Source organism: Mesoplodon mirus, assembly GCF_964341445.2.
Source record: "Mesoplodon mirus genome assembly, chromosome: 9".
In the NCBI taxonomy this organism is placed as follows: domain Eukaryota; kingdom Metazoa; phylum Chordata; class Mammalia; order Artiodactyla; family Ziphiidae; genus Mesoplodon; species Mesoplodon mirus.
The window spans coordinates 68,206,051-68,225,259 of record NC_138985.1 but is presented as its reverse complement, the minus strand read 5'-3'; the positions used below and the strand labels follow the sequence as shown (position 1 = coordinate 68,225,259).

Sequence of the window (19,209 nt, the reverse complement as noted above, 5' to 3'; positions counted from 1 at the left end):
CTTCATTTGTGATCTATAATATATATGTATATATATTATGATATGTATCATAATATATATATGAGTGAATCATGTATTTAAAAACATTATTCTGGGGCTTCCCTGGTGGCGCAGTGGTTGAGAGTCCGCCTGCCGATGCAGGGGACATGGGTTCGTGCCCCGGTCCGGGAAGATCCCACACGCCGCGGAGCGGCTGGGCCCGTGAGCCATGGCCGCTGAGCTTGTGCGTCTGGAGCCTGTGCTCCGCAACGGGAGAGGCCACAACAGTGAGAGGCCCACGTACCGCAAAAAAAAAAAAAGAAAAAGAAAACATTATTCTGAGAAGTATCTTTAGGCTACACTAAACAGCCATAGGGGTCCAAGGCACACAAAAGACAAAGAACCCATGGATTAGACTATTTGAATTGTTGAAAATAATTCATAGACTCTCCCCAACCCAAACCATGGACCACCTTTGGTGACCTCAGATTGAGACGTTATGAGCTTGAATTTTATTTATTTTTTATTTCCTTGACGATTCTCACTACTTCTATTATATCACCATACTCAAGTGACATTATAGTTTAGGGATTAAGGTAATGAATACTGTGTTAGACCTGGCTTGGCTCCCAGCTCTACCACTTACTAGCTGTGTGACTTGGGCAAGTTACTTAACCTCTCCAAGAGGTTCCTCATCTGTAAACTGGGGTTGATATTAATACCTACCTCTCTTGCAGAAGGATTCATTATTAGAATTAATTAAGATAATGCTCATTTATTACTTGACACTCTGTCTGACATCTAGTAAGCATGTAATAAATATTTATTTTATTGTCTTTGTTGACCTCTCCTAGCATGAATCTGTTTTCACAGGGCAAGATGCTTCCCCCAACCCCATCTAACAGGGTCCTTAAGAGATATTATGTCTTAAAGGCTCAGATGATGAAATGGGCTGAGTATTATTCATCAGATAGGACTAGAAATACTGCAGTTGTATCCAGTTTTCCCTTCACCATAACAAGGAGACTGTCTTGATGAGAGATGGAAGAAGTAGAGGGGACTGGGGAGGTGTTCCATGTTTTGCTGCATGGCAGTCTAACAAAAGTATATGAAAATCACTAAACTGAGTGATGAGATGTTTCTAAAGCATTGAGTCCCTTCTAGTTTAACAATAATCTGAAACATCCCTGTTGGCAATAAATGAAGCATCCAGCCTTAATGCTTTGGTTCTGGTTTTGTTTTTGTTTTGTTTCATTTGTACTGAGCTTCTAACATATAGAAACAGGGAAGAAGAGGAATATAGGAGCTTAGATTTAGAGAGTAAAAAATAATCTAACAAAAACAAAAAACCAAATGTTTGGCAACTTCTTGCTCTTCTGCTGTCCAGCATGGAGATGTGGGTGTTATTTTTGTTCCTCTATTTATTTTTTTATGCAGCAACCAGAGTCCCAAGGTTTCTATTCTGGCACCAGCTCTGTCTTCTTGTTTCCATTTTGGCACCAGCTCTGCTTGCCAGAGGGGGACTTCCCACTTTTGCCTTTGTTTCCTTCAATTGCTTCTCTGTATCCTCCCCACTTACTGTTTTTAGATATAGGGTTCATCTCATCATCCCTGTGTTGGGCAGAAGGAAAAAGCACAACAGAGAACATGTTGAATTTCTTAAAGATTCATTTTTGTGAGTTTGGCAGCATCAGTAGGTGGGTTTTTTCTTTTCTTTTTTAGTTAAAAATTGAATAATATCCAAAAATACGTATCATACTTGTGTGAGGTAAAACAAACAATGATAAATGAATACCCTTGTGCTTACCAGTCATTTAGGAAATGCAGCATTACCAGCCCATCCCCTTCTCTCACTGCCCTTGAGGTAAACCACTGCCCTGGATTTTTTTTATCACCCTTTTACTTTTTTTTTTCCTTTTTTTTTTTTGCGGTATGCAGGCCTCTCACTGTTGTGGTCTCTCCCGTTGCGGAGCACAGGCTCCGGACGCGCAGGCTCAGCGGCCATAGCTCACGGGCCCAGCCACTCCGCGGCACGTGGGATCCTCCCGGACCGGGGCACGAACCCGTGTCCCTGCATCAGCAGGCGGACTCCCAACCACTGCGCCACCAGGGAAGCCCACCCTTTTACTTTTTTAAAAAAAATTAATAGTTTTACTGCAGATATACATCTCCATAAATGATATTTTACTTTTCATGTTTAATTTTATATAAAAGGAATTATTCTGTATGATTTTGCAGTATACTTTTGCTCTTCAATACTTTGAGATTCATCGTGTTGATACATGCAAAATTGTGCTTCGTTCTTTTACATTGCTGCATAGTATTCCATTGTGTGATTATATCATTTGTCCATTTCACTGCTGATGGGCATTTGGGTTGTTTCCAGCTTTTTGCTACTATAAATATTGCTGCTGTACACAGTCTTGCAAGTACCTCCTTGGGCCTGCATGCAAGACTTTCTCTAAGAATAATTCCTAGAGGTGGAATGGATGAGTTCACAGAGTTTGAGCATCTTCAACTTTCTTAGGTAATGCCAAACTGTTTTCCAAATTGATTGTATTCTTTCCAGTAATGTACAAGGGTTCTGGTTATTCCACTATCTCGCCAACTCTTGGACTTGTCTCTAGGCATCTTTCAGCTGGGCTTGTTAAGTGGAAGGGGGCACTTAATGTCTTTTCCCATGTCTAATAAATGTGGTCTGTCTTCTTTTTCTCTTGCTCTCTTTCCCGTCTTCTTCTCTGGCTACCATCAATTGAAAGACTGTAGCATCCACATCCAGTGAAAGGGTGGAGTGGACATGTCATATCCAAGTCTTGGTACTGCTTTGGTTGTGTGGATGCACTTTTCTTTCTGGATGGCCTGAGCTGATGCTGGCTATCAAAATAACCAGCTTTAAAAAAATTAGAAATTTATTTCTTCAACACCTTATCACTTCAGCTTACCAACAGTGGCTCAGTATAAGAAGCAACTAATAAAATAGACATTTCAACTTAAGCCTGGATTTGCAGGCAAGGCCTAGACCACAGGGAGAAGAACCTGAATCTTTTTTCTAACACAGCACAAATCCCCTCACTTCCAACACTTTTCCATTGAAATGACAAGGAAGTGAAGTTTTTTAGCCAGTCTCTTTGCTGTGAGTCTTACCAGAAAATTAAGAAGAATAGTAATTGGCAAATACTACTCACCCAGTTCTTTAGCTAGCCTTTCTCACATCTGCTTTATAGTATCCTTCTCACTGACCTGATTTACTCACTTCCTACTGCTTGACACAGAAACCCCAAAGAACTACTTCAAAAGAAAAACACTGATTTTATACAAACCAACAAAAAACGTACAGCATTTTGGGGGACATAAAAAAACAATGACTACCCTACATTATGAATTCTAGAATGAAACAGTTTTTGCCTTGTGGTGTTTTAAGAAAAGGCACAAATTTTAAAAGATGCTATTCAAGAACACTCTGAATATGTGTTTTTAAGTTGTTTAAACTTTTTCCCTTTTACAATAGCCTCATTAACTGGTCTTAACTAGTCTCATTTCTCTCTAACCTACCCTTCTCTCTGTGCTTTTTCCAAAATGCAAGTCCGATCCTGTTTTTCCTTGTTTAAAATCCCTCACTAACTCCCTGATACCTGAAGAATAAGGTCTGAACTCTTTACATAGAAGAGTAAAGATGTTTGATCTGGCCTCTGCTTCCTTCCCCAACCTGGACTCTCACTCTCCCTCCTTCTTAACTAAATCCTGAAAAACAAACCAAAACACCTTATAATTCCCCAAGCACACCTTACTGTTCTGTCAGCCAATAGTTCCCATGGATTCCCTCCGCTTTTCTTATAAGGCCCTTCCTACTCCTCTGACTGCCTGGAAAACCCCCATTTGCCTTTCAGAGTTAAGTTCCAGCATCACCTCTAGGAAGCCCTTTTCCCAGAATTCCTCCTTCTCTGCATCTCTCTCTGTGTACATCTTCTGTTGCATGTACCACACTGGGTTTTCATTTGCCTCTTCAATTGCCTTCCTCCTCTGTTTGACACTGAGCTCCTTGAGGTCAGGAATAATGGACAATTTATGATTGTAGCAAACCCCTTAGCACAGTTCCTGACACTCAGTAAATGTTCAGCGAATTAGAATTAAAATCAAATTGTCCCCTACCTTATGCCCACACCCCTCTCATTTGTGTGTATATTCAAATACTACAGTTCTCAAGGAATGCAATAGTTGCTCACCATTTGTACGCACCAGAATGTCTTCTAGGAAATAGACTAGACATACTGAGATGATGAATAGTTCAAAACAATGCCCATCAAACGAAAGGATGCATTGTTTATGTCCACTGAAAACTATTTCCTTTCTGTGTTACATAAGAGAAAAAAGGAGAAATATTCTGGGAAAAAAATTTATGGAAGGGGTTGTAGAAGTTTCATTATCTCAGTGGCTGACTAGTGTGTCCTCTCCTTGAAAAAAAAATTGAATTCTCGGTATTTGAGGGTTTTTTTTCCCTTTTCTTAAAAAAACATACAGCTTGCTTCTTGAAAACAAAGGCAATAATAAACAATAGCAACTCCCAATTTTACTCTGATTATTTGCCAAGGGTCCTCTTAGTTCATGTGGTTCTATTTCATTAGAGAGGACTGATGAGCTTAAAAAGAAGGCTACTAAATTAAGCTACCCAAATATGCACTTAGTTAATACTCAGGGTGCTAATTTATTGTATTATTTAAACTATAAATTGGATAGCAGATCTATTTGCTGAGGTATAACAGCTCAGCAATGATGCATAATTTTCTCTTAGCTATTGAGTGGTTTTCAATAATCTATTGAAATTTAACAGAGAACCATTTCATTATGGGAAGTGAATAAATACTAAGAAGGCTAACATTTAAAGTATTATCTGCACATGGAGAACGGGTTTTAAAAGTTAATGTTACTGAGGAACAAAGAGGAATGGGGGTTTGCCTTTTAAACAATAACTTTTCGTTGTTTCAATTTGAAGCATAACCAGATTTACAAAGTTGTTTATGGGAACAGTAAATGGAGCCAAAAAACAAACAAGGTAGAGCATGGAGTTGGGTGGAGAAATGGGCAGCACGAAGGAACAAAACAAAGTTGTGTTGCAGTATTGCTATGTTGTCAGCTGGACTAAGGGCATTATTTTTGCCTTGAACTCTTTGGTTCAACAAATGGCATCATTGACAATGTTGCACCATTCGCCATATTTTGTCTTCTAAATTCCTGGAACCTGGGGGCATTTGCGGGTCTGGGGTCCCCTTAGGCTGTGGGTCAGGAACACAGTTGAATGTAGATACCCTCTCTGGTCAGGAGTGGCCCCCAAAAGACCACCTTTGGAGTGTCTTAGGGGCTCTGATACACAGAAGGATCCTGACAACTTGGTGGTGTGGTCTTGAAACTATTACTGCCAGTAATACTAGAACTCAGTGGGGACAGGCAGGAATGGAAGCAGGCAACAGGACCTTCTTACCTTCCTGTAAATATTTGAAACCCAGCCCATCTGATATCCTGCGCCAAGGTTTCAGAGAAGATAATTTACCCATCTGAACGGATATTTCTTTGGTTTATTTTGGGAAAGAGGAAGAATGCCTTAATGTCTGTTTCCCCAGGAACATCAAAATGTCAGAGAACCAGTGGTCTGAGAGTAAACCAGCTTGGGAGGGAGAGGAGCCACTGATCTGTAGTGTTTGCCAACTTCCGTGGTGTAAATGCTCCCACCATGGCTGGTTTCAGGCTACCAACATGATGTCACCAAATGTGGAGTGGGGCAGCCACGTGTATAATCCAATCTCCTAAACCAGTGGGAAAGAACTCCAGCACACCACTGCTGGAGCTAGCCTGCACTACTGTTTGCAGGAAGCACAATTTTGGCAAGTTGGCTGGCTCTTGTTTCCATGTTACCCAGAAGACAGTGAGTCAGGATCTAAGTCCTCACAACACTCCTGGCAGAGAGCATTTGCGGCTATAACCTCTGCCCTCTCCTCCCCATTCTCATTCTGTCTTCCCAAAGAAAACTACAAATGTGGATCATAAAGCTAGATATTGAGTAAGGGTAATTAATGAACTGGATTGTGCTTTTTATCCTCTTGTGGATATCTAATATCAAAATTGGACATGGAGGGAGTAAAGTTCTGATTACTTTTTAATTGCATGAAACCCTATGTTGTAAAGTGGGTTCTTAAAAGGGAAAAAAGACACAACTGCTTTTTGCCATTCTGCTGAGACAAGTAAGGTCTTGCTTGCTTGACATTTCTGTGTGGGGAGAAGAGGGTGTTGGGCATTGCATGAGGTGAAAGGGGGTGGAAAGAATGGGATGGATCCTGGTGTTGTCAGGCTTAAGGGATACAATTCACTCTAGACAGTTAAGCCTATTGACAGAGGTTTGATTTCTTATTTAAGTTGCTTTCTTACTTTAACTGGAACATTCTTTCCCATGGGAAGGAAAGATTCATAGCATGGAAATAAAAGAAGCCTGGAAGAGAAATATTTCCCCTCCTAAAGAAAATATTATAATCTATCTTTCCTCTCCTAAAGAAAATATTATAACCTATCTTTCTGAAAAAGTATAGTAAGGACGTTTACAGTTCCTAGTAACTTCTAATCTTTCTCTGCTCTTAAAGGGGAAACATATTCCTTTGACCATAAAAATTCAGATAATAATAGTATGATGACCTTTGGTTGAGTGCTTATTATTTGCCTGTATGATACGTGGTGCAAGCTTAATACACATCTGTGGACCAAGTGCCATGTAACATTTTATATGCATTATTTCTATGAATTCTCACAGAAAGTTAAATATTCTTAGCATGACTAACCATTCCAAATCGCCTGGCACTTTTTCAGTGTTAGCACTAAAAGTTTTATGTTCGCAGTAACCCCTCAGTCCTGGGCAAACTGGGACAACTGGTCACCCTAATTCTTATCTCCATTTTACAGATGGGAAAATAGAGTTAGTTAAGTCATTGTGCCCAAGTCATGGAGCTGGGCTCCAACCCAGATCTGCTAAATCCTGAGTCCATGCCTTTAAGCTTTTATTGTTGTTCTTAATAGAGTGGGGTTGGTTTGACCCATGCTATTATTGTGTCATAATCAAAAGTGTAAATCCTAAATTATGATATTGTTGCAACTGATTAAGTTAGATGGTGTACCTAGAGAGCCTCTTGGGAACTGTAAGGTAGCATCAAAGCTCTATATTGACTACTCTAGAAACGATGCCACTGCGATGGCTACATTTAGGTCAGCTAAAGCACCCTTTCCCCTCAATAATTATTTGCTACCCTAGAACTTACAGTGGTGAATCTGAAGGCATTTTCCCTGAGTGTTGTGGGAGCAGCCCTGAGCCTTGACCTTCACTTTGTTTTTTGGTTTTTTTTTTTGAAAGTGACTTGCCTCACTCTTTGTTAAGAGGTGGCTGCTAACAAGCTTTGGCTTATTTTTTATTCTCATTACCAAGTACCCTTTCTTTTTAGTATATTTTTTATTTGAGTGCATATTTATTTTATTTCTACTCAGGGTTAGTGTCTGAAAACAAAAAGGTAAGAGTTTGTAAATGTGGAATGGAATAAAAATAATAAATGAAATTTAGTATAAATCAGAAACTAACAAACAAGATTCTTTTGAGTGTCTGCATCAACTCAACCTGAAGTAGAAAACAAGGATTATAAACTATCCTATATCACCTTCCTCCCAAACCTGCTTCAGCCATGTGCCTCTTTTCTTCTTTCTTGGTTAATAACATCACTTCTTGCAAAGCTGCACATGTCAGAAGCCTGAAATGGGGAGGATGTTTGTGTGTTGGGGGGGGGGTGCTTTCACTTAAACTTTATGTCTGATTAATCACTAATTTTATTATTTCTGTCCCAGCACCTCTCTTCCCTTCCCCTTCTCACCATCTGTCTTATGAGCCTACATCATCTCTCACCTGAAGATCTAGTCTCCTAATTTACCTCCTTACCCCAGTATCATTTCCTTCCAAATCAGCCCCTTCATTACATATTAAGTCACCTTTCTACAATGCAAATCTGAGCGTATCACTACTCTGCTTAAAACCCTCGAGGATATATCCAGAATAGGCAAACCCATAGAGACAGAAAGTAGATTAGTGATTGCCAGGGACTGGCAGGAAGAGGGCAATGGAAAGTGATTGCTAATGAGTATAGGGTTTCCTTTAGGGTGATGAAAACATTCTGCAACTAGATAGTGGTGATGGTTGCACAACACTGTGAATATACTAAATGCTACTGAATTGTTCACTGTAAAATGGTTAGAATGATAATTTTATATTATGTGTATTTTAACACACACACACAAATCCTATAGGGTAAGGTCCATGCATCCCAGCAGCCTGTCATATGGGGTTTACCTGTTCAACTGTCCCTTCTGCTTTCCCACTAACCCTTTACAACTGAAACCTCTTTTGGTTTACTGCACGTGCCATGCAGTTTCATGCCCCACTGTTTTTTGTTTTCGTTTTTTTTTTGGCTGCGTTGGGTCCTCGTTGCTGTGCGTGGTCTCCTTCCAGTTGAGGCAAGCGGGGGCCACCCTCCGCTGCTGCGCGAGGGCCTCTCACTGTCGTGGCCTCTCCTGCCGCGGAGCACGGGCTCCAGGCGTGCAGGCTTCAGTAGTGGCATGCGGGCTCAGTAGTTGTGGCTCGCGGGCTCCAGAGCCCAGGCTCAGTAGTTGTGGCACACGGGCTTAGTTGCTCCCCGGCATGTGGGGTCTTCCTGGACCAGGGCTCGAACCCGCGTCCCCCACATTGGCAGGCGGATTCTCAACCACTGCCACCAGGGAAGCCCTCCCCACTGTTTTTGAACTCACAGTTTCCTTTGTCTTTAGTGCATCCCTTTCCCCCTCCCCACCCACCATTGTCCGGAGATCTGCTCCTCCAAGACTCCTAGGAAGTCCCCCCTGACACATCTCTGTCAACACCCATTGTGAATTTCCCTCTCTATTTCATCTCAAAAGGCACAACTGAGAAACCTTTATTGCCAGGTCCATGTTTCTAGTTGCGGGGAGCATTGTATTGTTTTCTAAAATGTAAAGTGGAATGAAGCTTTAAAGTGTTTTGTATAACCCTTTGAAAATTCATGACATCTGGAACACATGAGTTTAGGGGTTTCAGTGTGAAAGCACCCAAAAAATACAGTTTCTGGTGATGAGACCATTTCTATCCAGGGAGCCTTGAGATTAATCTTGTCACATTTAAATATGTAATCATGACCCTGTCACATTTTTTTACACAGCTCTAAAAACTCTGTAGTGATTTGTGTTCTTGATTCGTGAGTGGTGAGTGGCTTGGCTATAAACAGCAGAGTGGGTTTTGTTTCAGCACTCATAAATTTATTTCTGAGGTTAACGTCAGTAAAATGCTGTATGGGAATCTGATAGAGAACATCAAGAATTTTGTGGTATGTGAAAAAGACTTGGTTCCTAAATGAGCTTTTCTTTCCAATCTTAATGACATCATTTATGATGTCATTTGGTCATTACATGTGGCAGCTCAGAATTGGACCAGGGATCAGGCAACTCACTGTGAATAAGAATTATAACACCTAACCCCTGTCATCTCGTCTTTACCACTTGTTTATCATGGATGTAGAAGGTGGATGTGTGTGTGTGAGAGTGTGTGAGAGAGACTGTGTGTGTGTGTGGGGGGTATATAAACACCAGGAGAGCAGATGATCAGGAAAAAATACACTAAGGTGAGGTCATGAGTAGACGTTAACCACATTTCTCTTTGTATTCTCCCTTGATGTAAGAACAGAACTGCCTGGTTTCTCACAAAATAGAAAGTTGTTTTCAATAGCGGTTCTCAAAGCGTAGTCTTTGGACCAACAGCACCAACATTACTTTGGAACTGTTTGAAACACAAATTCTTAGGGGCCTCCCTGATGGCGCAGTGGTTAAGAATCTGCCTGCCAATGCAGGGGGCACAGCAGTCTGCTTTAACAAGCTCAGGTACTTTTACGCACGTTTGTTTGAGAACTACTGTGTTAACTCGCTTAAACCAAGATTTTTCCATGCTAATGTAGGAACACAATGTTCTAGGTTGGTTAGGTTGATACAAGCATTTTGATCTTGGATTTTGAATACAGATAATTACTGGAAGAATAATTACAATGGCTGATATTTCTTAAGTACCATCCCAGGCCAGGCACTGTGCCAAGTGTTCCAATGGATATTATTCCATTAATTCCTTATACAACTATCCCAGGACATAATATTTTATTCTCTGTTGTACAGTTAAGGAAACAGAAACTCAGAGACATGAAGTTAATTGCCCAAGGTCACACAGCTTGCTGTGCCTCTGGTCGTGCTCCTGCACTTTGACTCCCGAGCCCAGGCCATCAAGCACTATGCTATTCCCCCATTAGTGGCAGCTCTGGTCTGGAAGACAGGATGACCTTTAGCTCCTGAGTATTCAGTTTATTACTGTTCTGGATGGTTGCCACCAAACTCATTTCCAGCTTAAGCAGCTGGGTTTTGTCATAAACATGACTTCGTTAAATGTCCTCGGCTGAGCTGAAGCTGCATAGAAATCACTCATCGGATTCCTGCCAAGGCCGGAGAATTGGATGAGAAGCTACAGGAAGAGAATTCTAGCCTGGGATAGTGGGGGCAGCAGAAGTTTCCCTCCAGAGCCACATGCACGGGCTCTTGTCACAGATGTGTTTACTTTCAGTCTGTGACAAAAAGTGGGACACGGTGGGTTTCCAGATGCAAGCTGGAACACAAATGGTAGATGGACGCCACTGTCAGAGCAGCAAGGCACAGATGACGGCCTTGCTGGAGGGTAGCATAAAGCAGATGTCTCCAGGGGTATATGAGGGGTAAGGCCAATCTCAGTCCTTACCTACCTCAGAGGGCTGTTCAGAGGCGAGTGAAACGTTCTGTGACTAAGCCGTAAAGTTCTGTTCAAAGTAAGGAATTATTGTGTAAGTACTGCAATTTGATTAAAAACATTGGTGTTTGCATTAGAAGCCAGGGTTCTAGCTGCTTCCTCCACTTACAATTGTATGACCTGGACAAGCCCCCTTATAGCTCCAAACAGTCTCCTCGACGCTGCCGTGAAGGGTGCTCTCTGCCGTTGTTCAGGGCACAGCTTCTACAGCTGTAAGCTGCAAAATAAAATTCATCTAATAACGTTGATCCACTTATCTCACACAAGGTTGGAAGATGGTGGGTGTTGGGGGGAGGGGGTAATATAATCAACACACTATGCAAATATATATATATATATATATATATATATATATTTTTTTTTTTTTTTTTTTCCTGCTTCAGTTCTTTTCAGATTGATGCAGGTACAAGGCCGGCCTCTAATAAAGGGACTTTTTAAAAGTAGTCTTTAATTCTTGATTGTGATTCAGCAGCTAGAAGTCACTGAATGTGATTGCTTTACTGCATGTGTTCACTTACATCAGCCACTACTAACTCCTGTCCATTCTCCACATGTGCAACAGGACCCCTCAGGCCACAGGGATCTCTCCTGCATGTGCCCTCCCAGAACTCAGTGTCGGTTCTTTCCCTTTTTGAATCATGAAGGCCTGCCCTTGTTGTAGAGAGGTCCTTGGGACACTGGCTGAAACCATAGACTTTACGAGTGCAGAGCCTGGCGTTAAGGGTGGCCCCTTGTAGGCTCTTGTGTGAGTCTGAACTCACCTCAACTACAGAAGTTTTAAGGATGCTTTATATATCCTGAGAGCTGACAGAGGGGTCCATTGTTATCCAAACTTGTTGAGTTTACCCCTAAGACTAGTGGATTCCGTTATATGTAAATTATACACAGAATTTGGGGAGAAGTATACTGATACCCCCATTTTACTTTGGAATGTGTCAAAAAGATAAGGTGGATTAATAGATGGATAGTGAGATCCATCTGTAAGAAGACAATATCTAAATGGTGCATATATGAAATTCTTTCAAATTTGCTATATGTTTGAAAATGTTTCATAATAAAATGTCAGGAAAAATAGAATGTTCTCTTTGCTGCTCAAAACTGGGCTTTTAAAATTTCAGCTATCAAGGATTTCTCTTTTGTTATTGTTTTAATTTTTTGGAGTATCAAAATATCTCCTTTATTAATGGTACAGGCTAAGGTGGAAGGTATAGCTTAGTGTGACAGCCAAGTGGACCAGCTAACTGAAGGGTGGAATTAAGTAGATTCCTCCACCCAGTTGAAGGCAGAGCTGGTCTCAGGTAGGTCTCCCCACCTTAGTGCCATAACCGGGTAAGAATTACAGCACAGCATGGGGGCGCAGACAGCTCCGTCCCAAGAGGAAAAAGACAAAGAGGAATTTTCCAGTTCTATACATGTCAAAGATGAATGCAACTTGGTATAAAATTGAATAACTACACAATTTTAAAACTTTCTTACCTTAAGGTACCTATTATTAATGCTATCAAAAGCAGACAATCAGCATATCCAAAGGCATGGATTGATATAATATGTTCTTTATTTCATGTAAGCTTTAAGAATACTTTAATCCAAATTAAAACTTTCCATTTATCTGGAATATCTGATTCTCGAAATTTCAGTTTTTCTTCTGTATTTCTTCTTTAAGGTAATTGTTCGAGGTGGAGGCCACATTTTGCTCTATGATCAGCCTTTGAGATCTTTTGACATGATTAATCGATTCATTTTTGAAAGAGGATGGGATCCTTATTGATGGATCAGCTACTTTCCTAAAAGAGAACGTCAGGGATTTTAATCTTTGAAAAGAAAATTTTCAAAACAGAAAATGTCACATAAATAAGAAAATTATCTTTTGAAATCTGCAAAATGTTTCTCATCAATAAAAATTATCCTTGAAACAAGTGAGGTTCTGTTTTGGAGGATCACTACAAAATTAACTGTAAGAAGATGCTGTGCGTGAGTTAGAATTAACATCTTTTAACTTAGAGGATGGAAAAGGATGGATTCTGAGACACCGATTCAGATGGAAATGGATAAATAAATGGGATGTTGGGGCCTTGAATAGGAATTTTAAATTCCTTCTAAAATGATGTGAAAAGTACAGTAAATGAATAAAGTTGTAACTACATCTTGTTGTATAAATAACAGAAAAGTTTATCATACCATGCGTCTGAAGGGATTTGGTAAATATCAGGTAAGAACATCTGACATCATTCCAAAGGAATGGGTGACCTTATAATAGTGGTGAGGAAGAGACTTTGGAATGTAGAAAGTCTTAGCAAGAAAGGTAGCTTGGAATTCTTTGAATTAGAAATCTTATATGTAAAAGAAATGATGTACTGATTGACGATAAGCAGAGGATCTTAATCAGAGAACATACTAAATCTTGGCCTTTTCTTTCTTCTTTTTGTTTTTTTTTTTTTAGTTCGTCGGTTCATTTGAAATATACGCATTTATCAAACAGCCTGCAGGCCACATTAGTTATGAGCCATTTTTAATTTGGGTTTTAAATTCTGTACTTTTTTTAGCCAAATAAAGAATAACCTATTTTTGTATAATAATTGTTGGAATATCAAAAAAATTTGAGATCATCTTGCATCAAAATATATACATTTATAAATATGCATACATGAGTAATTTTCCAACTAAAATATCACATCTCGGCACATCTTTCCTATTTATGCATCACATGCTCACATCTCTAATTCTACAGCACATTTGGCTTTTTCCACATCATTTCCCCCTCATATTACCCATCTATGAATTGGCTCACTGGGGAACTAAATTTAAAAAGTCAAAGCCTCTTGCTGAAGATATTTTATTGAGTTCTTTTAATTTCTCATTTTGTGCCGATTTCATTCAGGGTTGAGATTTTCCTTTTTTTTTTTTTTTTTTTTTTTTTTTTTGCGGTACGCGGGCCTCTCACTGTTGTGGCCTCTCCCGTTGCGGAGCACAGGCTCCGGACGCACAGGCTCAGCGGCCATGGCTTACGGGCCCAGCTGCTCCGCGGCATGTGGGATCCTACCGGACGGGGGCACGAACCCATGTCCTCTGCATCGGCAGGCGGACTCTCAACCAGTGCGCCACCAGGGAAGCCCTCCTTTTTTTTTTTTTTTAATACATGTTGTTCATTGTGCCCATATACTGTGAGACCTCAAATTGAACATTCTGATCAAAAGCAAATTTTAATTATTGCAGAGAATAAACTGGGGGAAGTGTGCACAAAGCTTTGCATATAGCCCCACCTGCAAGTTAAATAGTTGCATTTGGTCCCAATAATATGTAGTGGAAAGAGCACCAACTGTGGCTGGGAGACCTGGGATTTAGTTCCAGGTGTGTCACACATGCACTGGATGTTTTGGATAAGTCATCTCACTGTACTAGCCTCCCAAAGTCTCAAAGAAGATAGCCAGAAGAGATTTCTGAGGTTCCTTCCAGCTCATATATCATTGTCATAGTGACTGTTTCACCAAGGAACCATGAGATGATATAGTCAAGCCTCATTATTAGTGGATTCCATATTTGCATCCCCTACTGATTAAAATTGATTTGTAATCCCCAAATCAATACTTGCTCGCTTTGTGGTCATTTGTGAGCATGCACAGAGTGATGACGAATTTGAGTTACCCAATGTGCACATTCTCAGCTGAGGTCAAACGAGGCAACACTGCCTTCTTGTTCCAGCTCTCCTAATGTAAACAAGCATCCTTTTGGCAGTCTACTTAGTGCCACATTTTCTGCATCTTTGTGCTTTTATTGGTAACTTTGCTATTTAAAAGGACTCCCAAGCATAGTGCTGAAGTGCCGTCTAGTGTTCTTGAGCACAAGAAGGCTGTGATGTGCCTTATGGGGGAAAAGATGTGTGTTAGATAAGGTTCGTTCAGGCGTGAGTTATATGCTGTTGGCTATGAGGTCAATATTATTGAAGCAACGCTATATGTTAAATAAGGTTTCTTTAACACACATAAAACAAGGTTATGTTTTGATTGGATGACCAAAATGTTGTGACCAAAGGCTAGTAGGAACCAAATCCTGGATTTCCCTGGGAGCAGTGTTTCAGAACTCTAATTCGGCATTTAGGGAGGTGTCATAGAAAATATCTACAGTGAACAGACAGAATGGACTGTTCTTATGGAACACTTAGAGTAGGGATCAACACTAAATCAGAGCTCAATAAGTGGAAGTGGTAGGTGTCGTCATTGTTTTAGATGTTGTCATTTTTATCATCTCCCTGTCCCAGGCACTAGGCCAGTGGGGACTGTTGGGGACAACTTGCCAGGCCTTCCCAAAGCAACCCTAGCCAAGTCCCTTGAGGCTACAGTCCTATGGAGACTGAATCTGACAGGTATTTTACATTAAAAGAAGGGAGGGGAGGGTAGTTCAGAGACTAAAGAAAAGCAAATTTTTGAATTTAATTGGAGAGAGTCCTTTGTGGAGAGACTCTCCCAGTGGGCTAGGCATCCTCCATGAGATACATCAGTCCATTAAGGTGCCCTCCCTTAGTCCAGACAAGAGACAGGCAGAAAGTGTCACATGACTGCTGTTACTGCAAGCAGACAACTTATATAAACAAGGGGAATTATAGTGAGGACAGGTGAGGCATCTTCTCAAGCTTCTGGGTCCAGCATACTGCCAGTGACTGCAATGTACATGCCTGTAGGTTGTTATCAATGTGGTTCGTTTCATAAAAACAGTCTTCAAATAGTAGGATCTTTATAACTCTTTGCCATGCGATGGGAAATGGCCAGGTCAGTCTCTCGTACCACATGGGCTATCTCAGGGCAGTGTATTTAAAGGAGCTGTAGAACCTGAGAATGGGTCCTGCATTCTTTCTTTCTTTGACAAAAAGACAAGGGTTGCAGATGAGCGAGTGGCTGTTGTTAGTATGTCATCTAGCAGACATTTTTTTAAAAAGTAAACACATAATCTGCCCTTTCAAGGTAGAAGTGATACTTTAAAAATTAGTGAGAATGTAATTTCTTTTCAAAAGAAATTTAATCTATGGCAAGAGCATTTTGAAAACCGATGTTTGGAAATGTTTCCATTTACTGTGTGTGCATTACCAAAAAAAAAAAAAATTCCTTAACCTAGGAAAAATTTCAACAAATGTCTTTACATAAAAGATGGGATTGAAAAATGCATGTTGGAAGTTAATAAAGCTCATCTAATGAGGTATTGCTTCCATTTGGATCTACATCTCTGGAATGTGTCTTTTTCAGCTCTTATGGACTTGGAAACCAAGTGTCAAAATAAACTGAGCATATAACCAGACATTTGAATGTTATATCACAAAAGGGTAACCCAAGATTTTCAAACATGACAAAGCATATTCAACACATTGCTCCTATTAAAAATACTAACAGTAATATATTAGAAAGTATAAATATTTTGTACTACTAAAAATCAATTTTTAAGAATTAAGTATTTAAATTTCCATCCTTTATCATTTTAAAGTTTCCATTTTAATTAATATTTCATAGTATAAATGTTATTAGTACAGTAGTGGCATGGTTATACTTTATAAATGTGTGAATAATTATACATATTTTGGTATGCCTTCAGCAATTTTTTAACGATAGGGGTGACATAGCATAAAGGTTTGGAGAACACTGAGAGGACAGAAAAAGTCTAAATTTAACAGTGGCCTTAAACTATACACTGATTTTGTTAAGTTAAAAAAAACAAGGCATCTAAAAATATAGTATGTTTCATTTATAAGAAAGGAAGGGAGAAAGGAAGGAAGGGAAATAAAATCAAACAAATAAATAAATAAGGGAGGGAGAGAGAGACACACACAGAAGTTTTATAAGGAATAGAGTGCCTCTGGAAAGATAAACAAGGAACCAATAACAGTAGGGGGAGGAAGTGTCGACAATGTGTTACTGGGCATGGGTGCGAAAGAGACAATTTTTAAAGTATATTTTGATTTTTATACCATTTTGTGCTTATATATGTAAATATTAAAATTCTGGCCCCAGGATCTCAGAGAAAGAACTGCCTTTTGGGTCATGTTTCTGTGGAAGCAGAGCCCAGAGGATAGGTCCATGCACTAAGCTGCTCAGCAGAAGGCCAGAGGGAGAGTGTTTGGGTTCCCTGGGCAGCCTGACAGTGGAGAGGAGATGCTGCTAAAAATTCAAGAAAAGGCGAGGTTTGAGGAGGTAAGAGAGGGAGACTCTGGCCACATGTCTGCTGAGATCAGAGAAGTGTAGAGTTCTGCAGAATCTGGAATGAGAAGCAGTGTTAGCCCTGCCCTCCCCACCCCCGCTGTGCACAAAGTAGGGCAGGGGGAGCTTGCTGAATGCTGTTGTTGCATTGTGCTGGGGGGGTGGGGGAGTGACTTGATTTGACCTTTGGGATGCAATTGTAAAGAGGCAGAAAAGCATTTCTGTTGCAGTGGAAGTCTATTGGGAGGCCCATGAGTAGGTCTGGAAGGCCCAGCCTCGACCTCTAAGAGGTTGTTACCACAAGGTGAAATAGGCCTTCCCTGGGGATTCATTTCAGCTGTAGACACCTAATTCTGTGAATCAGAAGTAATAATAACAGCTATTCTTTTTAAGCCCCTAAAATGCGCCAGATGTTCACCAAGACATCACCAGGTAGATGGTTTTCCCATTTCACAGAGGAGGTCATGGAACTTCATTGATACAGAGAGACTTGCCTGAGGTTCCTAGAGCCAATGGCAGAGCCAGTCCAGATTCAAACTCATGTGTCTCTCCTTAAACTCCATCCTCTTTCCACAGAGAAGGAACCCTGCCTCCTGATCCTGAAGCTCTTTCTCACCTGATGACATCAATGGGTAAGTGTCAGGTGACCCCATTTGGGGTTACAGTGTATACCAGCATTAAAAATGGGCTTTATTTTTAAATATTACATACACCAGATTATTGGAAACTAGATGTTGTATCTGCTCCACCCAAGAGGAACTAGTTTAAATTGGAATCCTGATTCTCTGGAAAGTACTAAGAGCTTTCATTTAACTACTTATGTATGTGAAGTTCTTTAGCCATCTTTTCTCATGCTACCAGAAACGTGGTAGATAAGGCCAGAAACCAAAGACAGATCCTGGAATAAACTGCTTGACTTGAGCCCTGATTTGTCTGGGAAAGTCTGGCATTCCCTTTCTTTCTTCCTGTGAATGACAAGACCCCTCCTCTTACTGCTGATGGTATGTGGGCATGGCCGTATCGATATTTATGCCATGTAAGCCCCTGGTTCTAAGTTCCGAAACCATTTCATTCTTCATGCTGAGCCCTTTCGGGGTTGCTCTCTGCTCCATGGGACTAGCTGCAAAGATGAGTGATGGGGGCCCATTCAACTCCACCATCCCAAAGGAAGTTTGTACCCTGGGATGAAATACAGCTACCTGCTCAGATTACCTTTTCTTGCATACTGTAATGGTTACTGCTATTATAATTTGGAAGATTTAAAATACATTCAGAAAACAAACCTGAGAGTGATTGATTTTGCTGCCCCTAAGACACCGAGTTAGGAATTGAAAGCAGACCATTGTGATTTATATCCGCTCGACCCCAAGGAAGGACATCTGTTGGATCATTTTAAAGGGATTTTTGGCAACTTCAGGAGTGTGATGTGGGCTGTCTGCATTCCCCTGGGCTCTGCAGTTGAGTAGAAGAGGCCAGGCCTGTGGTTGCTGTTCAAATGGATTTAACAGGAAAATTCGTTGCATCTAGCCAGATCTTTTGGGTCAATATTACTCTTTTCCTTAAATCTTTAATTTGCAAATTGTTCATTGCAAAAGTTAAGTAAAAACATCCCCTCCCCAACCCCACACCATACCAGTGGTGACCACTGATAACTCATCCCAGGCTAAGGGAGGGTGTGGGCTACCTTGAACTCAGTACCACTAAGACTGCACCCAATGGGGGAAGACAATTACCGCCCCACTGAAAAAAATCAAAACAAGGTGTTGTCACTAGGAGAAAGGAAGCCCAGATGCCAGGCAGCCCAGAGCCAAAAAATGTCCACCATATGCAGAAGTCAAAGCTCAGTAGGAAGAGTAAAGCCAACCGCTACATTTTGACATACAGTGGGAATACACATTGTTAATCTTCCTAATTTCCCAATGAATATTTATAATCAAGACTCACATGTACATCTAGTCATCTTTGCTGATACTTAAAATTTTCTTACATGAATCCAAGGGGAGAAAGGAAGTGAGTGCCTGACAGAATTGTGGAGGGGGATGGGGGGAGCATTGTTGGAAGAGAACAGGAAAACCAGATACATCAACGTTATGAATAGAAATTCTCTTGGATCCCTGGCCCCATCATGGCTGCCATCATGGTTGC

At 40.6% G+C, this 19,209-nt stretch overlaps 1 protein-coding gene across 1 annotated transcript in view; it reads left to right on the top strand.

The window, feature by feature from the left end:
* The window catches only part of CPVL (carboxypeptidase vitellogenic like), a gene marked incomplete at both ends in the record, with an annotated part of 100,275 nt that extends 87,622 nt beyond the window's left edge, over positions 1-12,653 (top strand). Inside the window, 1 exon segment of the mRNA XM_082633036.1 lies at positions 12,549-12,653. Coding sequence (XP_082489162.1) covers positions 12,549-12,653 — 105 coding nt within the window.
* Between the last annotated feature and the right edge of the window lie 6,556 nt (positions 12,654-19,209).